This window comes from Octodon degus, unplaced genomic scaffold, assembly GCF_000260255.1.
Source record: "Octodon degus isolate 3935 unplaced genomic scaffold, OctDeg1.0 scaffold00167, whole genome shotgun sequence".
In the NCBI taxonomy this organism is placed as follows: domain Eukaryota; kingdom Metazoa; phylum Chordata; class Mammalia; order Rodentia; family Octodontidae; genus Octodon; species Octodon degus.
Genome location: NW_004524743.1, coordinates 95,680 through 108,567, shown reverse-complemented (window position 1 = coordinate 108,567; position 12,888 = coordinate 95,680). Strand labels below are relative to the sequence as shown.

At 44.6% G+C, this 12,888-nt stretch overlaps 1 protein-coding gene across 3 annotated transcripts in view; it reads right to left on the bottom strand.

The window, feature by feature from the left end:
• The window catches only part of LOC101574725 (integrator complex subunit 6-like), a 58,948-nt gene extending 52,250 nt beyond the window's left edge, over window positions 1–6,698 (bottom strand). For all 3 annotated transcript variants that reach the window (XM_023703272.1, XM_004643146.2, XM_023703273.1), the window contains exons 1-2: window positions 5,285–6,698; window positions 5,087–5,164 (exon numbers count right to left, since the gene is read on the bottom strand). In XM_023703272.1, the coding sequence (XP_023559040.1) occupies window positions 5,087–5,164; window positions 5,285–5,395 (189 nt within the window). In that variant the 5' untranslated portion in view covers window positions 5,396–6,698. The remainder of the gene's footprint in view (window positions 1–5,086; window positions 5,165–5,284) is intronic.
• Between the last annotated feature and the right edge of the window lie 6,190 nt (window positions 6,699–12,888).

Genomic DNA, 12,888 nt, shown 5'->3' with positions numbered 1-12,888 from the left:
GTTGTTCTTTCCTTTTGAGCAGTTTCTTTCCCTTTCACAACATCTATTGTACCTTTTAGATGTTATCTACTCTTTTAGTTTCTTACACTAGGGAGACAATATGATGTTTACACATGGGAGTCTGATGCACTTCTGAGTGTGGTCTCTAGTTGCAGCCATTTACCTATGAAAGCCTCGAGTTTATCTTTCTTTATTCCTCCATAGTACTCCATTGTATAAAAGTACCACATTAGCCTCCTCTTTTCTTATTTCAAAATAACTACTGCCATATGCCACAAATGGTGAAGCAAGAAAGGTGAAAAAGCAAAACCATTGGAGAGACAATTCATCATAAATGCTAATGTATTGCTTTTGAACATTCTGAGTCTGGAAAGCATCTTACACTCTCAAATTCTTCTCACAGTGCAGGTTCCTATTATTCACCAAAAACACTTGCAGGGCTTTCTACCCACAAGGAAGGGCTCCCCTAAAAGTTGCTCCTTTTCCAAATAAGGCCCATAAAATATATACATAGGCTTATGACAAAGTTATGCCTCAGTAAAAATTCTAGTCAATGTCTACAACATGTATCATTTTCAAAGCTTAAATTTACTCCCTCAATCTGTCAAACTCCCACCCTCTTTCTGATACAGAGAGCGTTGACAAAGACATGCTGCCGCCAGTAAGCAAAGTTAGCTACATAACGTGAAAAAGCACCACTGAAGGGAAAATTTCACGTTTTCAAATATTATGTGTTTTCCAATCACTAGCTTAGGTTATTTCTTGGAAACATAACCTCTTCCTACCGTATTTATGAAAACTTTTGATACCTGTGTTTCAACGATTCTTAGAAAAGTGACTGCTTTATATTAAAAATAAATTCCTTGAATAAAAAAGAAATAATTTTTAGAGAGTGGCTTCAAACATAAAACCATTTTTGCATACTTATACCAGTATATAGCTCAGTGTAATGGCTTACTTCCTTCTGAAAAGCCTGCCTCTTCCAGTCACTGAATAAAAGGAAATTATGATTCATAACAAAATGAAACAAAAACATACTAGAGCAGAATCTCAGCCAAGATTATTCGGGACTATTTATTATGCCAAAAGAAACCCTGCAAAACACTTTTTTTTTCTTCAAAAAACAAGGTGACAGTAGTAGCTGTATTGCACAATGCTGCCTTCAAAGTAGTTATCAGATACAAATGTGTAAAAGTGGTCAAAATAATGCTTTTAAGCATAAACTGCTCCCTTCAACAGACTAAGAGAAATTAGTTATGCAATCACAATACCTACCATGTGCACACATTTTTAAGGATGATTTACAGGATACCCTGTACGTTTTAAAATATTAAATAGGATTTCATCCTAGCTGTTAACGTTAAAGATGTACTGTATCAATATAAACACGCATAACACTGTGTACAAAACTTGCATAAAAAGCAACACTTTAAACAGATGTAGTACACAATATTTGTATTTCACATGCTTTTTATATGGTCCCCAAATCAAGTTTAATGCTACACACGCAGAGCTCTCTGCAAGTAACAGGCATTAATTTTAAAAGAGCACAGAGCTATGTGCTAAGAAGCATGCAGTGAACAGTCACTAAGTCTTCAGTGAAATACTGTATTTACATACCCAAAAGCATACATTAGCAAAAATTCCAGCCACAGTAACTTTTCACAAGATTTATTGTCAGAGGTTGTAAGTGGATATACTGGGAATAGTTGCACGCCTGTTAAGGGAAAAACTCCCAACCAAACACTCAACTCATACCTTATGCATTATCAATAGAAATTAATCTTCTAGCAAAAAATAAAATTCATTTTGTGGTACATAAAGCTGAAGATATCCTAGACCTGAGAGTTAAAGTTGTAACAGTTCTCTAATCTTAGAGAAACTGAAACTTACACACACAGCATTCTGCAAATAAATAAACTACCAAGAAAATCCCACCCAGCATAACATCACTGTGTTGAAAACTACTCAGGCCCCTAATGAAGAATGAAGCTTCAAGAAAGAACTAAGGTACCTGCTGACAATCAAGGAAGACGCATTTGATAATCTGTGTGACAGAAAACAGACACTCAGCTCCTAGCTTACGGCTATTAACAAGTCAAAGACTGTTCAAATTTTAAGAAAATTACTAGGTACTCTAAAGTTTCTGACCTTCCAAGTGAACTACATCCTGAGAGCAAAGAAATAGTTACCATGTGCTGGGTGGCAAGTTGGGGACAATAAGAAGGAATGACCCAAAAGAGGCTCAGAAAAGTAAAATATTAACAAAATAGGAGCTATCATTAGCAATTCTGGTCTACAGAGAAAATGACAAGAACATCATTAGATCGTTAGTCTTTCTCTGGAACATGTAGTTATCACCCACAAGAACCTGAAAAACCCCAGAAGCATAAAAACTAAGATGAAAACAATCAATGATTCATAATTTAAAATTATATGCATTATCTTCCTATATCTGACCTATAAGGGTAGAACAAAACACAGTGGAGTTTCTTTTTCCTTTAGGAAAACCTATTATATGAGGTGGCAGGACAAAGAAAACAGATGCCATTTCCACTAAAAATAAAATTCAACTTTTTTCCTCTGGTCCACTGAAAATATAGAGAAGATACACAGCTACTAAAAAATGTTAATAAGCCCAGGATATAGCTCTGTGGCACAAACGCCTGCCTGGCAAGTGCAAGAGCCCAAGTTCGATTCCTGACACCAAAAATGTAAAAAAAAATTAAAAATAAGGCCTGGCCAAATAGCTCAGTGGATTAAAGCGCGTGCAAGCAGGTGCAGGGCCCGGGATTCTGGGCCTGCCTTTCCGGCCCCACCCCCAGGGCGCGCTGAGACGCAATTGAGACTGGGCATGGTGGTGTGTGCCTGTAATCTCAGCTGTTGGGAGGCTGTAAACAGATAGATCACTACAAGTCCGATCTAGTAATGAGACCCTGCACACCCTGTAGACCCTTCCCTAAAATACAAAATAAATAAATAAATAAAAATAAAAGTTTAGGGCCAGGGAGATGGCTCAGTAGAATAAGCGCTTCCCTGGCAAGCGCAACGGCCTGAGTTCAGTCCCGGGTTCCGCCAAAAAAATAAATAAGTAAATAAAAATTTAAATATGAGAACTATGTAGTAACCCAGAACAGCCGGTAAGTGGAAAAAGCACAATACAAACTAATGTGTTCAATGTGATTGCAATTCTAAGTGAAAAGATGTAATGATGCTTAAGGGGGAATAACAAAACATTTTTTCCAAAGGAAAGGACTATAAATATTGCCAAAGTACATTTTAAACATTCAAAACTACTTTTATACTAGCAGTCCTGGCACTTGAAAAATGCTAAATAGGTTGTTCCTCTGAAAAAAACACAACGTAGGCACACTGCTTTATAGTCTGTCTTTTTTACGACTTCAAATTAAGAAACGGGCTTTCAAATGAGCATACTCCAAATGGTCGGTTCTTATCTGTATTAGTAGTCAAAGGGTGTACGGAATTAGATCCCGGATGTGCAAGCATCTGCTCTTCTAAAATAGTGAGCCCACTTTCAAAAAGCTTATGGCATTTTCAAAGATGTCTGCTTGCTCAATTTTTCTGAATACATTTAAAACAAACTAAAGGCAAACAGTGAAACAGTAACAGTGTTAAAAGGAACCAACTAATCTTGTTAACAGAAGCCAGGAGTTCCCAAATTAAAGTCTCTGTCTGGTTCATGTCTGAAAGAACCCTCTTTAGCCAACTTTTCAGATACAGTCTCCCCTGGCCCCCCAAGCTGATGACTGACCCCAAGGACAGGCAAGTGTTCTACTGCTTAGCTACATATCCAGTGCAACCTTTCTGTTTGGTAGGTTCCATTCATTGACCTCGAGCTATGAAAATGGATCACAACACGTCCCGGGCTGCACCTCAGTATAACTCAGCAGGGACAAAGTACTGAAAAACGTCAAGGATCACAGCAATAATTCTTTCAATTTCAATATGAAAGTGCGAACCTTATACAGTTTGATTTAACAATTGGAGATGCATTTTATCAAACTGCTGCAGGCAAAGCAGTTCCTTATCTCTTCATCATGGGGGAACTGATCTACCCCACAAGGGCCAAGTCCTCCGCAGTTTTCTACTGTGGGTCAGAACCCCGAGAATGAAATCCTTGGATTTGACTAGCTAACTGTTCACAGTCTCTTCCATTCTCGCGTGTCCCTGGACGAATCCCTCCGCGACTAGCACAAACCTAATTTCTAAAGCCAATAAACAGGTCTCTCAAAAGCTCTACCCCTTGAGGTTTCCGCTTGGGCATCTCTCCCTTAAGTCATTGCTTTGCAATCTCCAGCGAAACAGCAATGGTCGCTAAGGTAACTGAGAACAGGTTTGAACCTGAGCAAGGCGGGGGCAACAGTGAAATGTGCACCCCCGGCCTGCGGGTGAGAAGCTCCTGGAGCGGGCACACTTCCCACTGGGCGCGAGGGTTCGAGGCCCCAGGGTGCAAAAGCGGCAAAGCTGCCGGAGGAGGCTTGCGGCTAGGGCTGCCACGCTCTCAGCAGGAAGGGGAGGGGAGGGAGAGGAAGAGGAGGAGAAGGAGAAGCTGCCGAGTCCAAGGGGGGGAAGAAGGTCGGGACGGGGAGGGCGGAAAGGGGAGCCGGAGGAGGAGCCTGCGCTGGAGGAAGCCCGCGCCCAACCCCGCACCTCCCGCGGAGCCGCGCGCTCAGCCGGCCCGCGCCGCAACCCCGAAGGGGCGGGCCCGTCTCGGTCCCGGCTGCAGGGCTGGGGCCTCCTTCCTTCTCCACCCTCTCCTCCCTCCTTTCCATCTCAGCAGCGCCCTCGATCTCCTCTCGCGGCCTCATACAAAAGCAAAATGTCCGCCATCTTCCGAGGCGGCCCGGCCGTCGCGCCACGAGCACCGCTCCTGCAGCGTCGCCCGGGGCCGACCCCCCTGTGCCTGTTCTCCCCGCCAGACGCACAGCTCTGCCCTGGCCGCTGACAGCCACGCTCCGCCCGCCCAGCCCGGCGCCGCAGGACCGCCGCGGGCGGGGCCAAGGTAGCAGCCTTCGGCCCCGCGCCGCCTGCCCACCCCCGCCCTCCCGACGACCCGCTCGCTCACCTTGATGCAGTACGGGGGTTCGTCGTAGGTAACCAGCATGTACCTGTCTCCGCGGCTGGCAGGGTCTCGGGCGCGCAGCTGAGGGGCAAGGGGTGACGGGGGGGTCGCGTAGGAAAAGGGGGGCAATACAAACGTTACAGAAGCACCTCTCCCCGCCCCTCAGGATGGAGCCGCGCCTCTACCCTCCCCTCCCTTTACCTTCAAGAATAACTCCACGGCGCCTTTGGCAATATCCAAGTAGGAGGTGCCCAGGTCCGTGCGCTGGTTCATGGAGGCGGACGTGTCTATGAGGAACAGCAGGATGGGCATCTTTCCTCACGCCCCTGGCTCTGCTCCTTCTCCCGGCCCTCTCGCCCTCACTGCCACGTAAGGCCACGCGAATCCTCAACTCTTGCAGAGCCAGGGCGCAGGGAGCAAGCGGAAGAGGGCACACGGGACAGGACAGATGGGACAGCTCCTGGCCTCCGCTTTCTGCAGCCCCACCTCCTCTTCCAACGAGGGAATTTGAAAGTGTAAGCGCGTGTAGCCCTCGGGGCCCTCCCCCTTTCCCTCCCCCTGCCACCACTCCTGCTGCTGCCGCCGCCGCCGCCGCCGCCGCCGCCGCTGCCGCTGCCGCTGCCGCCAGGACTACAGCCTAACTGTCCGTCCGCTCTCCCTAGAGCGATCGCCCCAGACTGAGAACCCTCTCTGTTCGCAGACACACAACTTCTGTCTGCTCACCTACCACCGGCACCATGTGACTAGAATCCACGCCATTGGCTGTCATTTATGGTATATTTGCATATTCATTAGATGACACAGCGAGAGGCGGGACTTGGGTGAACCCTGGGAGTTGAAGTTTGAACCCTTGCAGGGGGTAAGGGGAAAAGTTAAGGACCCTTGCTAGGATTGGATTTGCCTTTAAACGACTTGGAATTCTTTGGAGAAATACTTTTGGGTGGTTTGGATGAATTTTCTCGCGCTCTTCAGAGGTAATGATTCGAAAGGAGTGAATTGAGCGACAGTTGTACAGAGGCAGATGCTCGGGCAGGCAGGGCAGAAAGCGATTTGCTGACTGTGGTCGATCCATCCGGCCAGTGGCTAAGACCAAAACTTCAGAAGTAGCAAACTTCTTTCCTAGAAGACTCACTCGTTTTCCTTCATATTCCTCCCTCCTCTTGATCAGTATTTGTTTTTCATTTGCTGGCCTTGTATTTCTTGTATATGTATATGCACTTAGGAACAGAGGACAACCTAAGGATTCCTTCATCGGCTAACCTGGCCTTTTGTATGCACTGACTTCTTCAGTTCCTTTGAGCTCTGTAAGGCACTGGCCTGCCTGTGACGATCCCGCCTCTGTCGGGTCTGCACAGCTTTTCACATGGGAGGCTTTCCAACTTCGCTTCGTTTTTACTTACATTTATTGAGCACTCAGGAAGTGCCAGGCATCTGTGAGAGACTCACTTGGTCTTTGAAGCAGTTATGGTAGATGGCATAGGATTCAATTTCTGGTAAAGGCAAGTGCAGCCTCCTGAGATGAGGGGAAGGATGAAGGATGCTGTCAGACCTGGCTCTGTGAAAGGACTCAATTATGCTTAGTTGACTACTTCAGGTGACACAATTTTTAAATACAGAGTATATATATATACATATATATGCATATATGTATATATGCATATATGTATATATGCATATATATGTATATATATATATATTTATATGTTTCTATGTGCTATGCACTATCTAGAATGCTGGGCTTCAAACCAATGGGAAGAGAAAAATCATATGTACTGTATGTGCATGTATAATGGTTCTGTTCTGGTTTTTTTCTTTTTGGAGAGTGGCCATCTTAAGCCAATTTTTTGTTGTCTTTGAGACATAATCTTGCTATGTAGTTCAAGCTGGTCTTGAACATACAGCAATCTTCCTGCCTCAGCCTCCTCTGGGCTGAGATTATAGGCATGTACCACCATGCTCAGCTGTATATATAAAATTTCTTTTTGTGGAACTGGGGATTGAACTCGGGCCCTTGTGCTTGCCAGGGAAGTGCTTATTCTACTGAGCCATCTCCCTGGCCCTGTATATATATAATTTTTGCACAGTCCATGTAGATATCCTATGCACATGTTCTTTGTAATTCAGGCTGACCTGAAACTCACTGTGTAGCCCAGGCTGGCCTTGAGCTCCCAGTAATCCTCCTGCCTCAGTCTCCCAAGTGCTGGGGTTATAGGCATATGCCACCATATCTTCAGTAATATTTCAGAGAAATGAGATTTCAAAAGAGGTCACATGGCAGTCTGAATCAAGGACAAACAAGTGTTGCAAATAAAAATTGCTATGGGAGCCAGTGTCAAATGGTCTAGAAGTTCAGAAGGTTTCACAAACAAAACAAAAAAAGGGAAGGGGGCCAGGCATGGTGACTCATCCCTGTAATCCCAGAATTTGCCTGTATTTCCAGCACTTGGGAAGCTGAGGCAGGAAGATCTCCTCAGTTGGAGGCCAGCCTGAACTATATAATGTGACCCCATCTTAAAAAACAAACAACAAAAAAGGCGGGGAGGTAATCTAGATGGAGAGGAATGGTGTGAAAAACAATTCAGCCAGTGTGATGATAGATTAACTGTGTCAATTTGAGTAAGAGAAGCTCAACTAAATTGGCTCAGCAATTCCACACCCTAAGATGTGGAAGCCCCGCCCTAGGGCAGGCGGCTTGGCACCTGGATGGTATGAAGAGGAGGTGAAGGGCCATCACTGTCTGTCTCTTTGGAGGAGCTCCAGTCTTCACCATCACCTTAGATGTGGTCTCCTGGCTTCTAGGGCGGACTCCTGAGCCTCCCATCACAGATGCACTGGCCTGCTGATATGGACTGGCACAGACACTGCAGTGAGCTCCAGACCTTGGACTGAAATTTTTGGTCTGCGATGCACAGACAGACCCTCTGAACTCTTCCTCATCTGACTCTATGAGTGGTCACTGTAAACTCATCTTGTAAATTCTTTTATACTTGACCATCTTGTGTTGTACCTGCTTCTCTAGTAAACACTGATAGAGCCAGAGATAGTACTCCACATGTTACATTTCAGGCCTGTCTGATGTATAAGGTATTAATGGGAACATAAGGATAAAAGAGGTACTAGACACTCTCCTTTCCAGTGTGATACAAATCATATTGGAGGAAGACAGTATCTACATGGGCCAGGGTGCTGAAAGGACAGGACTGGTGTATTAGTTTCCTATTGCTATATAATAAATTACCACAAATTTGACAGCAAGGTACATTTATCTGGTCGGCTGAAAGTGATACGTTATTACTCAGAATTGACTTCAAAAAATTAATCAGCCAACTAAAGGGATTGTGTCAAGTGGTTGCATAGATTGTCCTTTGGTTAAAGAACTACAAAATTTCTTTCTCTTTTCTTTTTACTTTCTTTTGTTTTTAACACAGGTTTTGTTATGTCACTGAGGCTGCCAAACTGGCCTCAAGCTCATAATCCTCTTGAATTATATGTCCCATGATACCTGCACAAATCAGAAGATTTCTGATTAGTACTAATATATATGTATAATATATATTTGTATATATAATAGCATATATATGTATATGTAGCACAATCTATATACTATATATAGTACTATATATATTTTATACTATATATAAAAATACTGTATGTGTATATTAAAATACTATATAAAATTTATATATAATTGAAGTATTCAAGTTGGGCATGATAGTACACACCTTTAATCCCAGCACTTGGGAGGCTGAAGCAGGAGAATTTCTGGGAGTTCTAGGCCAACCTGGTTACAGAATGAGAGCTCAAGGCCAGCCTGAACTGCATAGCAAGACCAGGTCTCAAAAGGACAAAAAAAAAGTATTCTGAAGAGGTCTCTGTAGTTGAATAGCAGAGAAAGGGTTCACGAATGACTATCCAGCATTGCCGAAGCCCAGCTAGTTTCAGTCAAGCCATGTTCCAGCGGTTGTGTGCATGCAGTCCTCATAGGGTAGACCTCTGGGTGGGGACAAGATATTCTCCCCGGAGCAGGCAGATGCCTTTCTGTGTACTTAGTTATTTCAAACAAAGCATGTCATTTGTTATTTTTTTGGCATAATCTCAAATGAAATTGAAATGATGTAGACACATAATCTGCAAAATAGCCAGATTTCATTAAAAATACAGAAGTGACAACATAGACAAAGTAACAACTCAGTGGATTTATGTACTTACCCTGATTTTACTAAACCCCAAGCCCTCAGCGAGAAGCCACTCTTTTTTCTGGAGGAAAGTGAACTCTGCACTATACAACACAGTGTGCAGATGTGTTTCTTTGACACGTGTCAATACTGAAACTTCAGAGTTCTTTCTATATCTTTTTCTACTACAGAATATTAGCCATCATGTGCTGCAGGGTATCTGTGTTTTGGATGGGCTTATCCCTCCTTCTAGGATGTAAATTACTTGAGAGTCATCAGAGCTGGTAACCAATGCCTTGTACAGACTATCTGCTGAACAAATGGTTGTTAAAAGAAATTGTTGGTATACCGTCTTTTCATTCTTTCGCTCTTTCCAGGTGCTTGGGTGTTATCCCGAGGCTCCTTTCCTAGTGCTACCAAGCCAGCCCTTCTTGCCCCATCTGCCAAAGCCTACGCAGGCAGGATAGTAGATCCAGCTCCCTGTACTGATAACCTGGGGCCTTTTGGATTTGAGCCCCATGAGGCCCCTTCAGGTCAAGTTTTAGAATTGACATCTTGTCCTAAGCTCAGCAGCTTCTCTTGTGCTCTACTCATGCTTCCTTGTCCAGTGGCTGTTTGGGGGTGCCACACTGCTTCCCCAATCACATTTCCATCCCCACTGCTCCAAATTTCAGGCTTCTTTCTACTGTCAAGCCTTTGGCTAATGAAATGCTTCCTTAAATGCTGCCCTATGATGTGCACTAACCACCTTGCTTCTCTTTAGTCTGCTCATGCTTTTTGAACCTGTGAGATCTGGAACTTTCCTCTTCATAGCTCTGCTCTTATTAGTAGTCCAGAAGTCAATTCAGTTTTCTTTCTCACCACTGGAGCTCTTTCTGCCCTATGTCTGGGGCCACCAGATGCCTCTTAGGGAAGAATTCCAACCATGTTGGGGCTTCATTCCTTGCGTTACCTTCATGTGAGGGCAGAAGACTGCTTCATCTTTATATTTTATGTGTCTGGCCATGGTGCATCACCACATGGGAGACACCTTGTTTTGGTAAAGGCTGCTTTGACTTCTCACTCTCCAAAGATTTGCTCTCTCGTGCCTTTAAGCAGACCCTAATCACATCTTGGCAAGAAGGCCTTACCTAACTCTCTCCCAAATCCTGCATTTCATGGCTGGAGGGGAAGGGGAAGGGAGTAAGATCTGCCAGCCTGCTTTCTGCCACCACCCTTCACCCTCAAGTCCAGGCAATTTCATTTTTCTCCCTAGCTCACATGGAAACTTCTTAGATGTCCCCAGTGGCCTGACCCTGGCCACGTCCATTGGTCTGGTCTATATTTGCCTTTGTTGATGGGAGAGCTACTTGTTCTTGCTTTGCTGAGCTCCCCAGCCCCGCTGACCTTGCCTTTCATCACCTTTAATTTTTCCTAAAGTCTTCTTACTCCTTGGATTAATTTCATTCCCCTTCACTTACTCCTAAGCTTAACCCCTGGCTTGCTCTGTGGCTACCTCATTGCCACTCACTGTTGCCCCTTTTGAGATTATCATCTTTTTTAAAAAATGTATTTAATACGGGGTCTACAGGGTCTTACTACACAGATTGGACTCGTAGTGATCCTCCTATTTTCAGCCTCCCATGAGCTGGGATTTATGGTATGTGTGCCACCATACCCAGTCTCAATTACAGTCTCAGCACGCCCCAGGGGTGGGGCTGGCACAGCAGGGGATTGAACCCTGGTCCGCTGTGCCTGCTAGGCAGGCACTTTCGTGTGCTGAACTATCTGGCTGGCCCAGACTGTCTTATTTCTGTACCTTTAATTCATTCAGTCATTCTTTCTTTCTTTGTTTCTTTCTTTTTTATTTTTTTTTTCTATACCAGGGATTGAATTTAGGACCCTACGCTTGCCAGACAAGTGCTTATTCTACTGCACTATCTCCCTGGGCACCTCAGTCATTCTTTGTTTGTTTTACTCAGATATTTCTTGGGTGGATGGATCTTCTATAGGGCAAGCAATGAGGATACGCTATAAAGCAAGTGAAATAGAATATTGAAGCAGTTCAGAGCTTGGATTTGCGGGCTTCAAATAAGCTCTGCCATTTACCAGCTATGTGACCTTGGGCATGTTATTTGACTTCCCTCTGCCCCAGCTTCCTCATCTGTAGCAAGGCTCAATAATAGCACCTCATAAGATTGTTATGAAGATTAAATGAATTACTATTTATAATGAGCTCATAGAAGTGCTTAGCGCAGGGTAAGTGCTACATAAGTGTTAAATAAAAGCAGGAAGAGTCCATGCCCTCCTAAAGTTCATACTCTAATGGGGACTAAATTAAAAGACTAGATGCAATATTATATTAAGTGCTGCAAGAAAGGAAATACAGGATGGTATGGAAATACTAAGGAGAGACATATTCTAGAAGGGTGGAGAGGCCAGGAAGACCTCTAGAGATTATCTGAAGGATTACCTTTGAATGTGTCACTTTTAAACACGTGAGCATTGGCCTGGTGAAGAAGGACTGATGGAGGGTTGAGGAATGCTAAAGGGGAGAAGGGAGCATACTAGGCAAGGATCCATGAGGTGGGTGAGAGACATTAAAGTGGGACTTTAGAATAAAAGGGAAGCTCTATATGGCCCGGATGCAAGAAAGCTGCGGGGAGGGCTAGGATGGGGAGAGAGGTGAGCAGAGACAAGGTGAGGCAGGGCCCAACTGGCTCTATAGGGAGTTGGATTCTGTCCTGGAGGTAAGAAGAAACCAGTAGAGATCTCTCCCCAGATCCTGTTTGGGTATCAGCCCATGCGCAACATGGAAAATGGGTTCAGCAAGAACATTTAAATGCAGTCCAGATTATAGGCATGGTGTCTAGTTCAGGAAACTAGTGAGATGAATTTTAGTGACAGCCAAGGGATTGAGTGAAGGGTGCGGGTAGGTGCCAGGTACCTCCAGCAGGAGGACAGTCCAGTCCTCACCATGGACTAAATCTAGGATATGGGGGGAAGGAGTAAAGGACAGCTGGTAATGTGGCTTGGACAGGAGGGACATTGTGGGCTGAGATGAAGGACAAGGGGAGAGAAGCCTATGGCACAGGAGGTCCATTCAACAAGTATTTATTTAGCATCAACTACGTGCAACTATCGGTACAAATGCTAGACAGATACCAGCAAACAAGACAAGCCCAAATCCCTGCCACTGGGGACAGATAAAAAATCAACAAGTAGCTATCTAGTATGTCTGCTGTGGGTGCATCTATAGAAAAGATAAAGAAAGGTGGAGGGTCAGCCTGTGTTCATGGAGACAATGTGAGTTTGAGTTGCTTGTGGGCCACGCAAGTAGAAATAGGGGACCAGCTCATGTCACGAAGGCCAAAAGTTACCCTCCGGAGGGAGAGAAGCTGTTGTGGAGATTTTAGGAGAGAATACCCTAGAGAGGCAAGCACTTCATTCCTACAGTGTCAGTATGTGAAAGGCACAGGCTTGCACTTTGCACACCTTATCTCAGGTGTGAGGTGTGAGGTGCGAGGTAGAGCCTATTCTTCCAAAGCAAAGTTAAGGAGATGGGTCCGTCAGCTGACCTCAAGCCCAAGCTCCCCTTCCCCATGCTGCCAGAACAATACCAGAGTGGAAGGAAGTATGGCAGGTGCCTTA